This window comes from Cyrtonyx montezumae, unplaced genomic scaffold (assembly GCF_038088225.1).
Source record: "Cyrtonyx montezumae isolate F1298 unplaced genomic scaffold, pur_monq_1.0 scaffold_0, whole genome shotgun sequence".
In the NCBI taxonomy this organism is placed as follows: Eukaryota; Metazoa; Chordata; class Aves; order Galliformes; family Odontophoridae; genus Cyrtonyx; species Cyrtonyx montezumae.
In genome coordinates this window covers 48,116,715-48,138,315 of record NW_027071824.1, presented here as the reverse complement: position 1 = coordinate 48,138,315, position 21,601 = coordinate 48,116,715, and the positions used below count along the sequence as shown (strand labels likewise).

The following is a 21,601-nucleotide window of genomic DNA, read 5'->3' as shown; positions in this document are numbered from 1 at the left end:
TATATACATTTAACTATGTAGGTATCTTATGTGTACCCCAAGACGATTCTTTTTCACTCAGTGTGGCCCAGACATGACAAAAAGTTAGATACCTATGTATTAGCAGATGAGGTTATTTGCTAAGACATCAAATTAAATGACATGTTTGTGAGCTGTAGACAGACAACACCGTATTTCAGTTGAAGATGAAATGTTGGCATAACTGATATGAAATAACCCTGGGTTTGGACTAGGTGATCTCTAGAGGTCCCTTCCAACTCCTACAATTCTGTGATGATGTGAATAAAAAATAAAAGATGTAAAAAAGCAAGCTGCTTCTAGAATCAGGAGAAGCAAACACATCTACTCTCTTCAAGAGAGAAAGACCTCATTCTGCAAGAGCACTATAGATGAGGCCATAAATGTTCACTGGCACCAAATCTTTTTTGATGGAGAGAAAATAAGAGTTTTCAGTATTTTAGACTACTAGCAGGTTGAAATTGACCCTCAGGAAATGAGTAATCTTGCAGTATTTATTTAGTGGTGATACATGCACCATTTTATTAGGAAATCTGTTTTACAACATATGCTTTTTCCACATCTCTGCTCCATTAGGTAAAAATGCCAAGTGAATGTATTGGGCTTGTGGTGCCTTTAGAAAAAAAGAAAAAATGCTGCTCCCAGCAAAAACACAAAGTCTAACTGTAAACCATTATATACCATTATTGCAATTGATTTACAATTCTCCTTTCATTGTACAACTGTAAGCACTCAACCGGTGTGCTTTCCAAGTAGCTATAAGCTCTCAGTAGTCTCTGTTTCTGTTTTAAACTCCATCTTTTTTTTCCCTCACTGGATACTATTATGGTTTAGGGAAAAAGACTGAAAATTTTGCCCCACTTTTTCACACTCAAATCTTTTCTAAATGTCACTTCAAAGTATTGTTTAAGAGGTTTTGGTTTGGGAAAACATAATGCACTGATAAAATTCCCTAAAATATTTCACCAGTTTCATTCAGAACTGTGGTGAACCGAGACACACTTGCATAAACTGGAGATGGATATGCTATCTAACCTTTGCTTTTGGATGTCCTTGGAATTATTTCAAATCCTCAACTACTGTATAATTGTCTGAAAATGTGTTGCTCAGTTCCACCACAACATGAAAGCAAAGTGCAGTGCAGCCTAGAAATACAACATTTTCCTTTTAAAAAAAGGAAAGCAAAAGAAAAGGAACAAACAAACACAAGAAACTTTGGAAGCAAAAGATTTTCTTTATAAATGAGGTGACATTAAAAAATCAGGTTGCAAAGCAATGTACTGTTTGCATTTCAGAATCCAAGGTTTCAGTCATTTGCTAAGGATAAAATTCAAGATACCCTTTGGGTACCTGGAGTACAATCCATGGGTAACTAGATTAGTAGAACAATTAAATATATACATATAAAAATTCACACCTAATTTTCTATATGGCTAAAATGCCATAGCTAGCATCCCTTGGTCTGTGTATACTAACCTGATGCCAAGGGCATGGTCTTGGGATATGAACAGTTCAGGTTGCTCCTTCTTTGTAGGTTCAAGTTCATTCATTGTATGCTGAGAGTGCTTCTGTATTGCTGGAGCTTGCCACCGTAATACCTACTCCCATTTTAAAATTCAAAAGCTAAGTATTCTTGCACCAAAGTACCCTGAAGAACTCAATTTGTTAGATATGATCTTAGCATGCCTCAAGTGCTTACGGAAAGTCTGAAGTGCTTTCCAAATTGCAAATGTAGAGCCACTATCCGTTTACGGATAGTCATAGCTGTTAAAACAGTAGCTGACATAAAGAGTTTGAGTTAATTCTATCTCAGCTGGAGGCAACTGAAACTCAACCACTCTATATCAAGGAAAATTCTTAGAACAGCAGTTCTGGAAGTGAAGACTGTTCTCTAAAGGGTTCATTTAAAATTTGAGTATACAACACGTAGAAGGTGAAGCAGTTTATCCATGGACAAACATGGACTTCCAGAAACACACAGTTCAAGAACTCCTAGAGATCAGTCACATTAATGCTCTTGGGTGCATTTGTCCTGATTTCCAGATAGCCAAAAACTTGTAAAATAATATTTGTTTTCTCTTGATGTTTTGATCTTACACTAGTATTGCAGTTTTCTAGATGTCAGCTGCAGCAGGTACAGAACTACACTAAAGCCTCCTGAATACACTAAGAACCTATGGCTTAATTTTAAAACTATGCACCTAGCTTTCAGGCCTGTGATAATGCTTTCCATATTTATCCTAACTGATTTTGATGCAGCTCTGGTGTAGGCCTGTGGAAATTTTAATAACTATCCAAGAAGTGTATTTTGACTGCTGTTAGAGACACCGCACATAAGGCAGTTAAAATTGGCTCCTCCAGAGGGAATTAAGAGATTCTGAAGTTCTTGCAACTATTTAGATGTAGATAATATAATTGGTTTGAAACTACATTTGGACTTTCATATTTGTAGTCTTCCAGGTAAGTGCTTTCTCATCCTATGAGGCAGACTGTCCTCTCCTTCTCCCTCTTCATGCCCACAGCTTTCCTTTCTGCAGATACAGTGTTCTCCTTATTATGCTGTTGATTTTCTGTCTAGTCCTTTCTCTGTGGCATGACATCACTGAACTATATATGCAATGCCTTTCATAGTGGAATTGTGTAGCATGTGCATCTAGTGTCACGAAAATTAAGGCACTGTCAAAGAGAGAGTTATATTTTCACATAGTGATTTATTTGGTAATTTATTCCTTGGATAATCAAGCCTTTGATTGGCGTGATGAAAACAAAGGTAGTAAAAGCTAGGATTTATAGACATGAGGAGACAGACAATAAAACTATGATGCTTATGTTCTCAACTACTCTTAGATCACCATGAGCCTCAGCAGTACATCATACTTCCAATTACCTGTGGCAGTTTTCATACCTCAACAACTGCCACCAAAAAAGGAGAGAAGTCAGCAGTAGGTGCTTATTATAGGAGTGCTGGATGGCAGACTGTTTTGTTTTGAGTCCCCATGGACTTCATGTGCGTCGAGGCAGAAGATTTGAAATAATTTTGAAGCAAATCTGGGAGGTGATGTGCAAGAGATTTGCAACATTGAAGCTGTTGATCCACTTTTGCCCAGTGCTTACTAATGTGAACTATCTTGGAAGCAGAGAGAAATTCCACTCCCTCCCTTCCTCCCCCAATCCTCATTCATGTAAGCTTGGCCATGTTTTCCTGTTTTGCTTCAGGGCTGTGAGGGAAAATGTGCACTGTTAATCAGGTTTGCAGAATGCTGTTGTGCCTACTATACATTTGTACTGGGACAATCTGTGAGGTGTATCTTGCATTTGTGGGTTTTTTTTATTGTATATTGAGTTGTTATTCTGTCTTAACAGTTACACACTCATAGTTCACAAACCACCCCAACTCCTCCCCCCTCCCCCAATCTCTGTGTAGTTTTGGAGTCTGCATAGCTCTAGGTATCCTCTAATGGCAAGATTTACCCCAAGTCAGGCTTTTTACTAACAAAAATATGCAAAATCTCATTAAAGTCAGTGAAGCCGTGCCCATTACAACAGCAGAGAATTTGGCATTCTGTGCCCATTTTGCATATTCTTACAGGTGAAATGCAAAAGCAGAGTATTTGCTGCAGGAGTTATCTCTGACTTTTCCAAGACCATGCCGGGATCTAATTCCCTGTATAGCTTCCAGCAACCAGTGATACAGAGAACTATCTAATTGGTAACTTTGAGAAAATGGTCTTCAAAACCTATATCCAGTTTTCTTACTTGGACAGAAGCAGAACAGAAAATGCATTTTTTTCCTATAGAAATATGTAACTGCTGGAGAAACCATCTACTGTCTTAGAATGATCTTCTGCCAGTGACGGAGGCAGTCAAAAAGAGGAAGTTGGTTAAAGGAAAGTCTGTTTCAGGAGTCTATTTGTTTATACCCTTCCTTAACTGTGGTATTTGAGCAGATCTTGCATAAGCATGGCTGCAGTAGTGAGAGGAAGAAATGAATAAGAGATGGGTCCTAATTTTTTTTTAAACCAATCAGGATGGAATTGTTCATTTTCACAATAAAGAATATGCACAGAATTGAGAGCAGAGGAACTTTGTGTTGATGTGACCACCTCTTGTCATTTTTAAAGTCTCCAAGACCTCAGTGAATTCCCTTAACGTACGCAGAAATTTGGAGCCGTAGTAATCCTCATCTCAGGTATTGATGCACACAAAGCAGGTGTAGGTGAACAACTTTCACTAGTGAATATTCTGAAGAAGTTTCAGCATCTGCAGGGAAAAGGAGAAAATCCTGGAAAAGAATTAATGGAGCTAATGGGAATGGTTATAGAAAAGCAAGTCATGTGGCCCAAAGGATAGTTTAAGATATGTCAAGGGCAAAATGTTGAAGAGGCTTCAGACTTGTCTTTGCTTCTTCCATAGTAAGAAAGCAAAACATTTTTACTTTGTTTTGTAGACAAATGACATTGCTAACTGATTCTTTCACCAATCTTCCTACCTGCAGTACCCTATGCTTTGGCATGATGAAGTAACTAGCAGTTTTTAAATTAATTCTGTGGTTATATTAATCATGGGGAAAAAGTGATATGGTTAAAGGTAAAATCTGTGCTTCTTTTTTATTATTATTTCAATTGCTTAAAATAAACCTGCCAGCATCATTACCAGCATCCATACCTTCCTTGCAGAAGGTTTCTGTCTGGGGGCAGCCAGCTCAGTGAGGTTTCACATCTCGGCTAGTTTTGTTCAAGTGTACCATGGAAGGAATCAGGTGAGAGTGGCATTGTGAAAGCAGTGGGAAAACTGGAACAGAAAATTTGCTAGAATTAGTGGCACCATTTCTTCCTTTGACTGAAAAGCAAAGTACTTTGTTGAAAGGTGTGTCTCTTCCTGGATATGAAACTTGCTTTTGTATTAAACTTACCAGTTCTCTTGCTGAGTTTCAGTAGCCATCACATTTGTGTGACAATACAAAGCTGCACGGCTGTGACACTGATTTCACTGATCTGTCTGCTCTAGAGAGCAAGCTGAGTAGAGGGTACAGCTGATTCTCTGCATGATTTGCTTGAGGGCAGCACTAATGAGAAGCCCCTAATGTGAAGTAATAAAAAGGGCTTATAACTGGGGGGAAGACATTCAGTGAATGTTTGAAAAGAAAGATTCAGCTCAGCTGCTCCCACAGGAAGTTTGCTGACCAGCTTTTTTCTTTTTGATATTGCTACAGATCAGCAGTTCACACTCTGTATTTACAGACCTTTTCTCTAAAGCTTGCCAGCTCCACTTTCCAAACACTAGCAGCACGTTCTTGCTCTGTATGGACAGGCACATGCTGAATTTGTGAGATCAGAGGCTGGCTGTTTATTAGTAGCAAGAGAGTATTTTTTTGTGAATTGGGAGTATAAAGAAGTGAGTGTACTTTAACAAACAATCATGGGAAATAAATTTCAACATTGTGTTGAAATGTATCAGACTCAGGTACAATGTGATATCTTTTAGAATCAGAGTCTTCAGTATCTAAAACAAGGCTGCTTTCTTGTTATCAAGTAATTTCTGTAAAAGAATGTATCAGTAGATTGTGTATTTTTATATCCTGCCTTCTAAAAAGACCTGATTCTGGGCACTCAGTAAGAGAAACCACAGAAAACCGTAGCAGGTTCAAAGCAAAGAGCCGTTCTTCTGCCTCCTTCTATACAGAATCTTCTAGCTGTCTGCACTACACTTTGATATCAGTTTTAATGTCTTTCCATAGCAAAATAAGGAATATGTTTTCCTTCAGATTACTGAGATCTGATAACTTGTGTGATCTGAGAACTTTGACTGAAATCAGGTCACTCATTAATTTTACATAATGACAGGGTGTATGCAGTACCTTTTGAATAAACAAAAAGAAGGAAAATATAGACTATTCCTAGAGAAATATTGGTAAATGACTGACCTTTATTTACAGTGAATGAAATTCAAGCTAACGTAATTTATCTTTGTTAATGTTGAAGCTCTGTAGTCAGAAAAATGGCAATTAGGTATAATGTGTTTTGTTAGCTGCAGTAACAAAAAGCAAACAAAAGAAAAAGCAACAAAGAATTAAAGAAAGCCTTATCACACATCAGGCAATCCATGGTGGCACATCTTTTGTCCGCAGAATATCTGTGCATTCTTTCTTCTACTAGACAGGTCTGTCTGAGGAAAAAAGAAAGGCAGAGTGAATTTAGTCTGGGAGAAGTAAAATGTAAAGCAATAGTTAGCAGTATACCCTATGTTATTTTAATGCTCACACTGTAGTAAGGTATCCACCCCACTGTTTCCATCTACCCCATTGTTTAATTCAAGTGTAATCTGAGCATGATTCAAGAACTATGTGGTGTCACTGGGTGTTACCTGCATTCACTGTTTATATCTACTGATACTGCAGTACTCCAAGTAGCATTCTGTGGGTCAGACCTTGGACTGCTGGCCCCAAATAAGTTTTCCAGCTTATGTCAGCATTAGTGGTTTGTGACAGGTTCTGTTCATGCTTCCCTTGAAGTTAATGCTTAAAAGAGACAGCTTCACATACTTGAAAGCATAGGTGTGTTTAAATATTTATGGAAAGAGAGGAATTGTAAAAAAAGGTTCCTCAAAAAGACTGTTAGTGAGAATTTGCATGTTAAAGTACACATGCTGCAGGTAGAGACAATATTTAAAACTGGCTGTTGAAATCACTCTAGCTCCCTAATTTATATCTCATATTCACAAGAAAATGCTCTTTTTGTATGCCGATCTTAGGGTAGGTAAAGCAGAGCAAACCAGAGCTATGTGAACATACAGTGCCATGTCCTGTGTGTGAAGGTGAACAAGGGCTATATTTCATATGGTAGGAGTTTAAAATATCCACAGAGTCACTCTGTGTCTCTTGAGACACGGTAGTTAATGGCTGAAGTTGACATCTTCACATCTATTCTTAAAAGCTGTTTGTGTGAATGACTGGACCTCCTGATTTTGCAAAATCTAGCCGTGGGTTCAGTGATGACTGAGATTCACTTGGACAGATTTGCACAAAATAGAAGTGGAAAGCTGTTTGCAGACACTAGCTTTTCAGTAGGAGCTTGTGACTGAGAGTGGTGATAAACAGTTTCTGAAATATCTGCGTGCCTAACTGTGGTATATGCCTCTCTGCTCTGTCTCAGGCATGGTTAATCATCTCCAAGGTGTTATGTGTATGTGTGGAGCAGAGCTTGCTTGCAGGTTGTGCAGTAACAGTGGCTGCTGGTACTTTACTAGTGTCCAGGTCTGCATTTAGTATTAGGATGTCTCCTTCTCTGCTCTGGTACAAAGTTAAATGAGCTGTTATAACTCTCTGGTGACACAGTGGAAACCATTTGCGCTGGACCAGGTAGAAGCGACTCCTACTGGTAGCAGATTCTTGTCTCCTCTGCCTGGCTTTAATGCAAACTGGCAGTAAGTTAAGCTCACCTGTTCAACACAGCAGTGGGTGGGAGTGAGATAGAGACATTTATACCTTCAGGGATAGCTTTAAGGCAATACCAGGAGACGCTGCTTCATGCCTTCCTTCCACCTTTAGTGAATGTGTGCTAGTGCAGTTAACAAAAAGCATTCATGCTGGTGTGGTGACAATAGCACTGATTGAGAATGGAGGTGTTCAGTTGGATTCACATCTCAAAGGTTACATCGAAGAGAAAACATCCCTCAGGTGTGTTATCTGTTGCTGGTGTGTGATAGGACTGTGCTGGCCAAGTTCAGAAATCCACAATGCTTGATAAATGTGCAGAGAATGCTGTCCATACAGTAGCGATGTCTGTGTTGTCTAGCTAAGGCCTGTCTCTCCTCCCAGTGACAGGAGAAGGCCATGTGCCACTTCAGCCATACCATAAGCCAGGATGTAATGCCCACATCACGTAGTCCTGTCCCTGGAGGTGCTCCCAGCAGCCCAGCTTCTGAAGTTGGTCCTTTGAGTGTTTGGTCACTTGTCAGACCTGGGCAGTAGGCTGGAAGAACTGCTCGCACAGGCATACCCGAGTGAGTCAGTCTCTGTGTGTGTGTGACTAAGTGCACAGCCATCATCTGATGGAGAACAGTGGCCACCAAGAAGATCACAGTTGCTGTGGCTGTCAGAAAAATTCAGCTGGCCACTGTTAAGTTCCCAGGTCTGACTAGAATAGAGCCCCCTGGGAGAGAAAGACAAGGAAAAAAAAATCAGGGGTTTGGCAAAAAATTAAAATTCCCTGTTGCAGCAGGGAAACATCCCAGTAGGTTGCAAACTGTCTAGGAAAAAAATTCAATTGTTGAAGTCATGTTTCCCAAGTGCGTTTTTACAAATAGAAATTACTGAGTGTTAGGTCAGTTGTATCCTCCTCAGTGGCAGAGCAGAAGTCCTGTAGAAACAAGGGAGCTTGCATCAGTTCTTCTGGGCTTTGAGCCGCTGTTCCTTTCTGTGTTGTGCCTGTGAAGGACTGCATTTTGAGGTCTCATGGAGACAGTTTTCACTGTAAAGAGGCTTTGTCATGCATTTTAAATTATGAGCTCTCATTTTAAATGTGGAACGCTCTTTCAGCATAGTCCTTTCCAATTTGTAATTTTCCTCATCATTTCTGCTGTTCTTTGGGACTGCATGAACCACATGAGACCTGTGTGACCCTGCTGGTGAACCCTTTCTCTTCTAAACACTGTTGCCCCTGACTGACAGGGGAATCAGCATTTCAACTGCACACTCTTGTTTTTCAAACTTTTTGTTTGTTTGTTTAGGGGAAGACATCTTGTAATGTTTTGCCAAACCCCTAAATTTAGTATTTATGACATAAGTAGTTCACAGGTAAAGACTGTCTGAAATTCAAATCATTCGAACTTCTGTTTCTCTTCAGATAACCCCACTAGCCGACAAAGAGGTTGAAAGAGCAATCATCATTATTTGATGTATCTTTATCCCTATGTATGCCTTCAGAAAGTGGAATTTATGTTCTTAAATTCAAATATCTTCGGGTGATTCGTACACAGGGTTTTGTTTCCTGGTGACATACTAGTAGTTCCTAAAATATAATTTAATCTCAAAATCTCAAGGTCCTCTCACAAACATTTGGTGTATTTATTTATTTTTTAAATCATGGATTCTCTGGATTTGTTGCTGTGTATCTCCAAAAAGACCAATTAAAGGTTATTTTTCATAAAAACTTCTTTGAGAAAGCTCTTACCCAAGTCTATTGGCAGGACGACTGAGCTTCCTGCACTGCAGGCAAGGTGTTTGTTTATTTATTTATTTTTCTTCAGAGGCATATGGGACTATTTTTCTAAGGAGCTAACAGTCCCCACAGGGGACAGATTTTTCATAAGTATTCAGCATGCAGAAACCCCTTGATTTATATAGCCAGATTTTGAAAATCTGGCCAACTTGTGTATTGTGAACATTCCTGCTAATTGGACCTGAAATGTCTGAATCAAACCATATGTCTAGACTGCAGGAAAAGCAGGCTCTGTCTCTGTCCCTTAATCACCAGAGGTGAAGTCCAGATGGATAGTACTGTGGCTCTCTTTTGGCCCAGCTTTCCTTCTCATAGATTTGAAATGTGCATCTGAATCAAAGAGCAGTGCAGTTCTGTTGTGTCTTAAAACAGCTAGCAACATCTCTCCTGAATTAGTGGAATAGTTAGAATATTGTCTTGTCATCTGCCTGTTGGGGAACGCGAGTACTTGTATACATTTTCTATCTGGTAGAAGATGCCATTCTTAGATAAATAACCTGTTCCTGTCTTCTGAAATCTACCCTAGAATTTAAGGGCAAAGTGATAGCCATTGATTTGTTGTTTTTTCTTCTTTATCTTTACAGCTCCTAGATTGTTTTGTCATCCCAGTGGTGATACTGCTCTCTTGGTTCTTCTTGCTGGTACGATACAAGGCAGTACATTTCATTGGGATTGTGGTCTGCATTCTGGGCATGGGCTGCATGGCAGGAGCAGATGTCCTTGTTGGGAGACAGCAAGGAGCAGGTGAGTAAGGATGGGTGTGTAATACTACCAAGTTCTGAACATGGAAACTGTGACGAGAACATTTTGGAATGGGGCACAGAAAATTGGAAGTCAGCAGGAAATCCTGTGTCTTCATGAATCCAAAGCACTGCACCATTCAAGAGTGGTTCATTGTCAGGAGGGGTAGAGAACAAAAATGGGATTTGCATGCATAACTGTTGAGAAGTACCTTCTTGTGCCTAAAATGTTATTTTTCATGTGCAGTATCATATGAATAATGTGTGCATGGCTATTAATGTAGACTAGACAGAGTTAGATTTCATCGATGAACTTCCTCTGTCGCATTGATTTTTCTAGTGCCAACACAAATGATGTGGGAAGGCTGGAAATTCTTTTCAAAGGTTGTCAATTAGGCACAGTTTTCATCCTTAATTAAAAGCACCAAAATGTGAGCTGAACACGATACACTGGGGTTTAAAATTCTCTCTGAATACAAATGCAAGCACTCTAAGAACTGCATTGGCCAAGATGCTGCTGAACAAAACAAGGAAGTTTGGGATAGTACTCGCTACATCTCCCTGTCCCTTTTTATCCCTGTCCTGAAGACTTTTTAGCTTGTTGCTCTCCTCCAGAAATAGCTCCGCCGTGCCTATAAAGGAAAGAATATATTCTGTACTGTGGAGTCAGGCAGCCAAGGTTGAATTAGCAACGTCAGATTTCAGAAGGACTGGGATTTTAGCCCTGGGTTCTTGGAGAAACATCATGTATGCCTGTAATGTAGAGATGCTTAGGCGTGTGAGTTGTGATTCAGCAATAGCATGCAGGGCATTGAACAGCAGCTGAACAGGCTGAAAAATGCTGACACCTTGCAGTCTACCTGCAATAATCAAATATTATTCACCATATTTGTTACTAAAGCATGGATATAGCTGTTAGGAAATACACCCATAAAAAGAATATCTGTTAACATACACTGTTGCCTTTTAATTTGGACCTACACATGGAAGTCTGTGTGCTTATTTCTACAAAGAAAATAAACATAAAGACCAGAGCCACCAGTTCAGAGTTTGCAGCTTTTTAAAATGGCAAAATGAAATGTATTGAAGTGTAGGAATATATTTCCACAGTCTCTTCAACAGAATTAAGTAGAGGAGTTGTTCTGATTGAGTTGGCTGAAGGGGTAGAACTATGCCTTAAAAATCTACAAATTAAAATGAATACTGTCAGAAAAAAAGATTTCAAAAACCTTTACACTGAAGAGTTCCACACCATTTACAGGATATTTCTTAGGACTGGGAAAACAAAATAAAGAAATTCAAAAAAAGCAATGAATCTGTATTAGCCCTCAGTAAACTCCTTTGTTATTTCTATATTTTAGGGAACAAGAACAATTGACACTTGTTTGCCACTGTCTGTGAAATCTCTGAATTTTGAGGCTCACACTCCTTCAGCTTCAGAGAGGTTTGGGAAGAGCTATCACAAGCTTCTGTTTGAGGTCATCTAATTTCTGCGAAAATGTTCAGCCTGAGTTGTGTTTGACTCATACATGCAAAGGATGGTATTTTTGTATCAGCAGTTCAGCACAGACAAACTCTAAGGTCAAAAGCTTTTTCAGCAGTACTTCCCCAAAGGGCTAGTGAGTGGCTGTAATAAATACCACATGAGTGAGCTCAGTGAGGGATGATTAGATCCACTGAGGAACATCAAATGCATCAGGGGTGAGGTTTTTCAAAGTGCTGATGCTTATTTTAAATTAAGGGCATCTGCCATCATCTTCCACGGCTGATTGCAAAAAAGAAAATGAGTGCCAGATCTTAAAAAGATAAATTGACAAATATGAATATACTGTTAGTCAAAGTATATGCAAAACAGAAATTCAATGAGAGATGGATGTACATGAAAGAGAAATCCAGTAATGTTTACGCAGAGACCACATCTCTGAGTTAAACGATATTGGAGGGCAGTGAAATATTAGTAGGAATGTTTTGATTATTTTCTCTATTTTCTATTTATCCCTAAGCAACTTTTCTGTTGCTTATAGCTAACACTGGAGACATTAGGGGAAATCAGTCTCGATCTATCTGGTAGCCCTGTATGATGCCATGACCAGCTGGGTAGATAAGGGGAGAGCAGTGGGTGTGGTGTACCTTTACTTCAGCAAGGTGTTTGACGTTGTCTCCCATGATATCCCTGTAGGTAAGCTTAAGAAGTGTGAGATAGATGAGTGGACATTGAGGTGGATTGATTGATGGTGCAGAGTCTAGCTGGAGGCCTATAGCTAGCTGTGTTCCTCAGGGATTGGTGCTGGGTCTGGTGTTCTTCAACATCTTCATCAATGACCTGGATGAAGGGACAGAATGCATTCTCAGTGAGTTTGCTATGATACCAAGCTGGGAAGAGTGACTGACACACCAGAAGGTTGTGCAGCTATTCTGCAAGACCTGGACAGGCTGGAGAGTTGGGTGAAGAGGAACCTGATGAAGTTCAACAAGGACAAGCGTAAAGACCTACACCTGGGGTGGGATAATCTCAAGTATCAGTATAGGTTACGAGCTGAACCACTGGAGAGGAGCTCTGTAGATTAGGACCTGGGTGTCCTGGTGAACTACAGGTTGCCCATGAGCCAGCAGTGTGACCATGTGGCCAAGAAGGTCGATGATACAGGGTACGTTAAAAAAAGTGCAGCCAGCAGGCTGTGAGAGAGGTGATCCTCACCCTCTACTCTGCCCTAGTGAGACCACATCTGGAATTCTATTTCCAGTTCTGGGCTCTTTAGTTCAAGAAAAACAGGGAACTTCTAGAGAGAGTCCAGAGAGACAAAAATGATGAGGGGCCTGGAGCATCTTCCTTAATGAGGAAAGACTGAGAAACCTGGGGCCGTTGAGCCTGGGGAAGAGTGAGGAGAGGTCTTATTGATGCTTATAAATATCTAAATGGACGGTGTCAAGTGGTTGGGGCCAGGCGCTTTTCAACAGTGTCCAGATCAAGGGGCAATGAGCACAAACTGGAACATTAGAAGCTCCATGTGAACGTGAGGAAAACTTTCTTTGCTGTGAGAGTGACAGAGCACTAGCACAGTTGCCTAGATGAGCAGTGGAGTCTCTTTCTTTGTAGGTATTCAAAACCCACCTGGATGCTTTCCTGTATTTCAGGGAATCTGCTTTAGCAGGGGATTAGACTTGACGACCTCCAGAGTTCCCTTCCAAAACCTATGGTTCTGTGATTCTGAGACAAGATACAGAATTATTGAACTCTTTTTCTACCTTCGAATGACCGTTGTCATTTTCGTGAATTCCTTCTCACACTGGGAAGTTCAGAACTGTAAACTAGAATGAAAATTGAAGGTTTGAAAGAACTTCACAAAGGAAAATTTTGGAAGAACATTTTGAACCAAGAAAAATGTTTTGCTAATCAATAAATTAAGTATTTTAGAAGAAAGCAAGGTTTCTTTTAGAAGAAAACAAGGTTTCTTTCAGAAGAAATATCGTATAATATTTCAGCATTTCTACTGAACCTTTTCAAAGGAAATTCCATTACAGCCAGTCTTTCTGACTTTCTTTGATTCTGCAGCAATGTCTGGCAGCTTTGTGAAGCTGTAACTCCAGTAGAAATCATTCGGTAAGCCTTATGTGCAGAGGGAATTGCATGTATCAGGCTGCAAAAACAGGGCCTCAGTTTTCAAGCTGGAACTTAATTTTGATCAAATCTCTCTGCAGCTCCCCATGGCCCAAATAATAAAAGAGCCCAAGACTTAAAAAGATTTTAAGCATTCTTTGATAATATGGTGTTTTAGTAATTATATATACCTTAAAGTACTGAAAATATATTTTGCTGTTCATTTTATGAATTACGTACTGCTATGTTAATTTACCTTCTTTTAAACAACTTCTATTATCATCACCCTATCTACACCTTAACCTTCCTTCTCTCTATCCTGCTGAACAACTTCACGTGAGAATGAGATCAATATTGGGTTTGTAATGATTTGTTCATTTCACAGGTGCATAGAATTTTTCGGTTGGTTTCCCAATCTAAATACCGGGCATGTTTTTGCTTAGATTTCAAGATGAGATGCAAACTGTTCCATTCTATCTGGAAAAATAAAAGTTAAAATAATAAAATTCGAAGAATTAAGCACTGAACAATTCTGTAGTTTTTATAACTTTTTCTTATCACTCAGATATTTTTTTCACAGCAAGGAAAAAAAATTCCCTCACTTCTGCTATTTCTGTTGTGATAACTGGATGAAAACTGACAAAAATGACAAAACATTTGCATTCATCTTATTGATCCAGATATGCACTACTTAGTGACTGAGGATTCAAATCTATGGAGCAGAACTTAGAACAGTTCTAGACAAAAGGTTGATTTGAGATGTTCTGATTTTTCCCCTCTTTATTCCTAGGTGAAAATAAACTGATAGGGGATCTCTTAGTATTGGGTGGAGCAACACTATACGGCATCTCGAACGTTTGTGAAGAGTATATTGTCCGAAATCTGAGTCGAGTGGAGTTCCTGGGCATGATTGGACTTTTTGGCTCCTTCTTCAGTGGAATTCAGCTGTAAGTGAGCAGATTTGAACTCCGAGGTCATTGAAATAAGTATAGCATTGACCTCCTTTGAGGTACTGTGCCCCACTCTTCAAAAGTAGACATTTCCTGTAGAAGAGTAGGTATCTGCAGATTTGGGAATTTGCATCTTTTTTAAATATTTGAGATAGTTTGAGTACAAATCCAGCTACACACCTGTTTAACTAAGTACTTTAATTCAATAACTGGTTTCTTATGAAAGTCCCATGGGATGGAGTAGACTCATCCTTACCCTGTACTACCTGAAGACAAGTATTTCACATACTGTTCTGTTCTGTGAATAGGAAACTCTCTACAGCCCTCTACAGTTCTGTTTCTTACTTTTTAGAAGTTAATTAGATATCTGAACAGGTTGAAAAATGCAGTCAGAAGGTATTTTATTGATTGATTTGGTTTGTGTAATTACAGAACAATGTGGCAGAAACAATGAAAATGTCCTTAAGAAATTGGCCTTTTCACTTTAAAATACTTAGTACTCAGAAGATTGTCACACGGTTTTTAGGAGTCATAGCCACATGTACCTAATGAGCAGGTACTTCACCTGCAGGCCTAGAAGCTGGAAGGTAGACTAGTATCACAACACTGTGCCTAATAAGAGTATATAAATAATCACTATGCAAGATTGACATATTTTACACATATTTGTCACTGGTACTTGTCATACACAACAGCATTTGGTAATAGCTGAAAACAGTTCATTTGTCTGCACATCTGAGCTACTCACTTTTAAGAACTGAAATTCACCAAAGCCATGACCAAATCAAATCAATCACCAATTGATTCCTACTTAATTCGTTATGTTTGTTTAGCCAGAAAGCTTATTATATTTATATGAAATCTGAAAACATAACTTAGAATGATTTATATTATATACAAAAGCATGGAAATACATCTAGCATCATTGGGTAAAGCATTTTTGTTACCTAAATCGTTAATGGTATGTAAGTATTGGCTAGCTCTAAAGTTATCAAGTTGTGCTTTTAAACAGTGATACATAGGTCTCAAATTCCTAAATTTAATTATAGTACCATTTCCACCCTTCTTGACTCAAGATGGTAATCACAATTGAGAATCTATAATTTATTTATCCAGGAAGAAGAATCTGGTGCTGGTGCAAGTATCTTTGTGTATAGAGGACTCAACTAGAAAGAACCTCTAAAAGCCATTTCTTTGCTGAAAGCTTTAAAGAAGTTTCCTGGGGGAAGGAATATCTCAGAAATAAGGCTTTACCAGCATGCAGGGAAAAGCACTGGTCAAAGTTTGGTTGGCATTCACAAAGCGGGGATTGTTCTGGAATTGTTTCTGCAATTGCTCTCTCAAACATTGCTCTCAACTTGCTGTCTAGATTCTTGCTAACAGAGTTGGTCTTCTCTGCTACACTGACACATTGCTGGCTCCTGTACACCAGAACTCCAAGTTTAATTTTTACTACGTAGCTTCTTGTCCAGTCAGCTCCAAGCCTGTACTGTTGCATGGGGATATTTCATCTTAGATGTAGGAGTTTCTGTTTGCTTATCTTGAACTTCACCAGAAGTTGAATATCAGCCAGCCCATTTATCCAACCTGTTAGGTCTTTCTGATTGACAGCGTATCTACTGCTCCCCCCATGGGATGTCCTCTGTGAACTCAGTAAGTGTGCATTCCATCCAATCAACTAGACTGAAGATGTTAACCACCAGTCAGTTGTCAGAAGTACTTGGTCTGCTGATCACTACTTTTTGAACATGGTTTTCCATTGATCCTTATGTGTGGTTCACCTGTGCAATCCATATATTTGCAATCTCTAAGGATTTTGGGGGAAATCATGTTGAAAGCTTTGCTAAATTCAAGTTAGGTTACATTCCATCCTCTCGTCCATTCTTTTTCCTTTATCTGTGGTACCAGTCATCTCATAGAGTCATAGGGGTTGGAAGGGACCTCAGGAGATCATAGAGTCCAACCCCCCTGCCAAAGCAGGTTCCCTACACCAGGTCGCACAGGTAGGCGTCCAGGTGGGTCTTGAATATCTCCTGAGAAGGAGACTCCACAGCCCCCCTGTGCAGCCTGTGCCAGTGCTCTGTCACCCTCACCGTAAAGAAGTTCTTGTGCACATTCGTGCAGAACCTCCTGTGCTGTAGTTTCTGTCTGTTCCCCCTTGTCCTGTCTGCACACACTGCTGAAATGAGTCTGGCCTCACCACTTTGTCCCCCACATCTCAGATATTTATAAACCTGGATCAGGTCCCCTCTCAGTCTTCTTTTCTCAAGGCTAAAGAGACCCAGTTCACTTAGCCTTCCTTCGTAGGGGAGATCCTCCAGGCCCTTCACCATCTTTGTGACCCTGCGCTGGACTCTTTCCAAGAGATCCCTGTCTTTTTTCTACTGGGGAGCCCAGAACTGGACACAGTACTCCAGATGAGGCCTCACCAGGACGGAGTAGAGGAGGAGGAATCTCATCATAAAAGGCAGTAGGTTTGCTTCTGAAAAATATGTACTGTCTATTCCTAGTCATCTCTTCATTATTAATTTCCTGGAAATTGAACAGTTGTTCCATTATCCTCTCAAAATCTAGAGTAAGGTTGGCTAGGTAATAGTTCTTGCCCGTTTTGAAAATGGATGTTGCTTTTGTCCCTTTTTCAGTCCTCAGGGACTTCCTCTGTTCACAACGTCCTTTCAAAATTAATCGTGGTTCTATTCACCAATGAATCAGGTGTCACTAAATGAAGCCCTCTGGCAAAGTTGCTCTTTGCCCTCTTTGTTTCACAGATCATAATGAAGCGCATATCACAACAAATCAGTTTGTGCTTCTTTTGTATTGGCTATGCAATGGTATGAAAGCAGTGTTCATGTATTTAAATAACATCAAAATCTGCTTGTTATTTCAAGACACTGCAGTTCGTATTTATGGTATTCTTCAGGAATCACTGATAAAAGAGACGTGTGCCTTACGCATGCTAAGACACTAACTTATAATTTACTTACTCTGCAGACAAAATAATCTCATTATTCTATCCACAGTATTAAATTTGCCATATATCAGTGGTAAACAAATTAGAATTTCCAGGATGCAACTCTCTAGATCATAATAATCTGGAAGGCACTGAGTTTTGGAGTGTTACTGTTAGTCTTAATCACCTACATATCACTTCTTGTACTAGGTACTTCTTTTTACTGTCTGCGTAATTCTGATGTCTTATACTTGGTTAAAGTAGTGCCCAGACTACTGTGCAGTGTTACATACATCTGTAGATCACAGATCAGAAAAATCTGTTGGCAGAGTAAGCTTCCTAGTTTCCAAGGGTCTTTTACCCTGGATTGGGACTTTTTGCCACTTTAGAATTTTCTGGGTCGAGGATCTTGATGTTAATATAAAATAGAAGACCTACAAGATGTTGAAAATGGATTTTTGCAGCTTGTCCATCCTTTGTTTTGTTTCCTGACTTTTATTGCTGTGACTATTTGCTCTGTCTCAGCATGTAACAAATTACAGCAGTCTCCTCAAACCCAGCCTGTGATATCTGCCACCTCATGTCAGTGATTTACTCGGCTTTCACTGCAGAGCCACTCTGAAGGGTGAATAACTCAGACAGATACATTATTAATCATTAAAGTTCAAAAGCTTTCAGAATATTAAGAAGAGGACTGAACATGTAGGGGGATGGGCACTTTGGAGCAGGTATTCAGAGAGCTGGAAATAAACCAGTGCAAATTGTATGTTATCACATCTTATTACTACCCTGAAGATCTTTCAAACACAAAGGAACAGGGTGGATTAGCAAATGCTGATTGCATTTGGTTCCTACAGAGACTTTTTGTTATAATGTTGTTTATGTTATTTTGTCCAGCATTTGAATTGAATGAGTGGAAGTAATTTAACTTCTGTTCTCTTTCATCAGATTTTGCCTTCTCTTCTCTTACAGTGCAATCATGGAACACAAAGAGCTGTTGAAAGTTCCCTGGGACTGGCAAATAGGTAAGAAAACTCTTTACCTCACTGATGATAGTTGCTGAAGGAGGCATGGAGACAACTGTTTTTTGGACAAGCAGGCACGTGAAAGCCAATGTTTGTGATATTTCCACTGCTGCCTGGCTGTCCTGGTGGATGACAGGCTGGCCGTAAGCCAGCAGTATGCACTGGTGGCCAAGAAGGCCAGTGGGATCCTGGGATGCATTAAAATGAGCATGGCCAGCTGGTCAAGGGAGATGATCCTCCCCCACTACTCTGCCCTGATGAGGCCTCATCTGGAGTTCTGTGTCCAATTCTGGGCTCCCCAGTACAAAAAAGACAGGGATCTCCTTGAAGGAGTTTCGTGGAGGGCCACAAATATGATAAAGGGACTGGAACACTTCTCTTATGAGGAAAGGCTGAGAGACCTGGCTCTGTTCAGCCTGAAAAATGAAGACTCGGAGGGGATCTGATCCACGTCTATAAATATCTCTTCTCAGGACTCTTCTCAGCAGTGTGTGGTGATATGACGAGGGGAAATGACCACAAACTGAAGCATAGGAAGTTCCACACAAATGTGTGTGGGAACTCCTTCCCAGTGCAGTGACGGAGCAGTGGCACAGCTGCACAGAGAGGTGGTGGAGTCTCCTTCTCTGGAGACGTTCAGGACCTGCCTGGACACCTACCTGTGCAACCTGGGCTAGGGAGCTGCTGTGGCAGGGGGTTGGGCTAGATCATCTCTAGAGGTCCCTTCCTACCCCTGCAATTCTGTGATTCTGTGAAAGGTTGATGCACATGCCTCGTAACCATTCTTAACTGATTTGTTCCCTGCATGATATATTATGCTTTACTTGCATCTTTATGTTAAGCAATGGAGTAGTGCTTAAGAATAAGATAATTATCTATTGTAATTATAGATAATTATCTAATATAATAGATAGCCATATAATAATATGTATATTATTATTAATATAAGTATAATAATAATGGTGTTCTATTCTGAGATTCAGTGCTACACTGAGACAAGGAAATGAGGTAGTCACAAAGAGCCAAACCTTTTCAATAAATACCAAAGAAAGAAAACAGGGCCTAACAAAAAACTTATTTAAAAGTTCTTGTAATGCATATAATAGCACCTTAAACACATTTCCAAGGGACCATTTCTGCATACAAGTGGTTAATTGATTTTCAATTATTCTTGGTGGAATGTAGCAGATACATCTTTTAAGCGTGTTTAAGTAGCATCATGCACAATGAAGCTCTTATGGTGTTTTACTGTGCAGTGATTTCATTTTCCCATTTCACTTTGGAAGCTGAGTTTATGATCTAAGACTTCCTTCTAATTAGTCTGCCAACTTGCTTGCTTAGGAAGGAAATTGACATTTGGAACTTAAAGTCCCTGTAATCACTCTTTTAGCATTTACCACAAGAGAAGAAATAAAAGAATGCTAAAAATACTGAGCAGGGAATTCAAATTTTGGCAATCCATTGGAAATAGATTGTTAACTAGTCTTAGAATGAACATCAAGAGAACAGCTCAGAAGTGTGCAATGGCAACGACAGGAATCCCCGAGAATAGGAGATAAAAGTTATGGATTTCACCGTTGTTTTCTTTAAACATCCTTCAACTTTTCCTTTCATCATCCTATTTAAAAAGAGTGCATCTTTCACAAGATATTCCACATAGAAATTTTGGAGATTTGATGGTTGTGCTGTAATACTAGATGAAATCAATTACAGTGTCTGTGGAGAAATACACTCAACTGCGTCTTGTAAATGTATTAGCCTTCTTTAGACCGCTGGCATTAGCATAACTGCAGCAGTGTTTGTTTATACTTCATGATAGGGAGTTCAGGGATATAGTTCATCTGTCTGATACTAATGGAACTAGCAATGGCCATCATGAATTTGCTTGCTATACATGTAAATATGTCATGTAGACTTACTTAGGAGTTCTATTGTATCTCAATATCAGGGAATGTACCATTAAAATAAAATCTTGTCTGTGATTACATTAAAATGTTATCAGAAGTTAGTAACTAATTATAAGGCATTTCTGCTCTTCAGAAGGAGACCATCTGAACAAGAGCATCATATATATAGTAACTGTTTTGTTAAATCAATAATTGGAAATTATCTGTGTAGTTAAACACGGATGAATTTGCAAGCATTATGTTGTTTTTTTTGTCCTTCCTGACTTCCTACACACCTGCTTGTTGTGCTTTCCATTGTATTGACAGTGATACAAGACCGGCAACCTAATAAATAACTCAGAGTGGCCTGTTGGGCATCTGCCATAACTGTCGAGCTACCTTTTAGTTGATGTAAAATGCAAATGAATTTGGAATATAAAGATCTAAAGCCTATCTGTTTTGTCTGATGTGCTTAAAACAGACCAGGGCCTTCCTGTTTTTAATTTTAGAAATCCCTTCAATACATTGTGTCATCTTTGCAGTTAGTATAGATCAGCGTAGCTCTGTTTCAATCTTTGAAGGTTTAAATATTAATCCTTGCTGAGAATCTGATTGAAAGGAGAATGACTGTACTATGCCAATTGAGTGTTTAAAGGAAGTCCATGATGAGATTGTAGAATAACACATGAAATGATAACAAATTAAAAAAAAATGTTTTCCTTCAAGAGAAAAGCTGGTTTGATGGTCCCAGGGGTTCTATGTTACAGAGGCTTTGAATACTTTCAAATAGTCTCCAGTGCAAAAAAAACCCCAAAACAAAACAAAAAAACAATTGATTCAATTTCATGCAAGGAAACAAAAGCTTTTGGTTTAAAAATGTTGGGCCTAAAACATGGAGCATTCATTCAACCTGCATACTTAGCTGAAAGAGGAGTTTCCAAGACATGTTAGTCTTGATGGTACTTTTTAGAGTAGTCCATGGGGGCAGGGCAGGTGCTGCCCATCTCTGTGAAGGCACCCTATCTTAAGACAAGTAAGGAAGGACTGGGGGAGTAGAGCTTGTTGAGAGAGGCAGAAGCAAAGGTTTCAAATAGCTGTACACAAGGACTCTGTTAAAAGGATAGAGCCAAGGTCTTCACATTGATGCACAGCATAATGCAGTGGAAGGAAAATAGACAGACAACTGGCAGAAACTGAAATAATGGATTCAAGCTGG

The 21,601-nt window shown here is 39.4% G+C and overlaps 1 protein-coding gene across 1 annotated transcript in view; it reads left to right on the top strand.

Annotated features, from left to right (window-relative positions):
• The window catches only part of SLC35F1 (solute carrier family 35 member F1), a 224,948-nt gene that overhangs the window by 177,322 nt on the left and 26,025 nt on the right, over nucleotides 1-21,601 (top strand). The window contains exons 4-6 of the mRNA XM_065734699.1: nucleotides 9,821-9,980; nucleotides 14,365-14,521; nucleotides 18,447-18,499. Of these exons, the coding sequence (XP_065590771.1) occupies nucleotides 9,821-9,980; nucleotides 14,365-14,521; nucleotides 18,447-18,499 (370 nt within the window). The remainder of the gene's footprint in view (nucleotides 1-9,820; nucleotides 9,981-14,364; nucleotides 14,522-18,446; nucleotides 18,500-21,601) is intronic.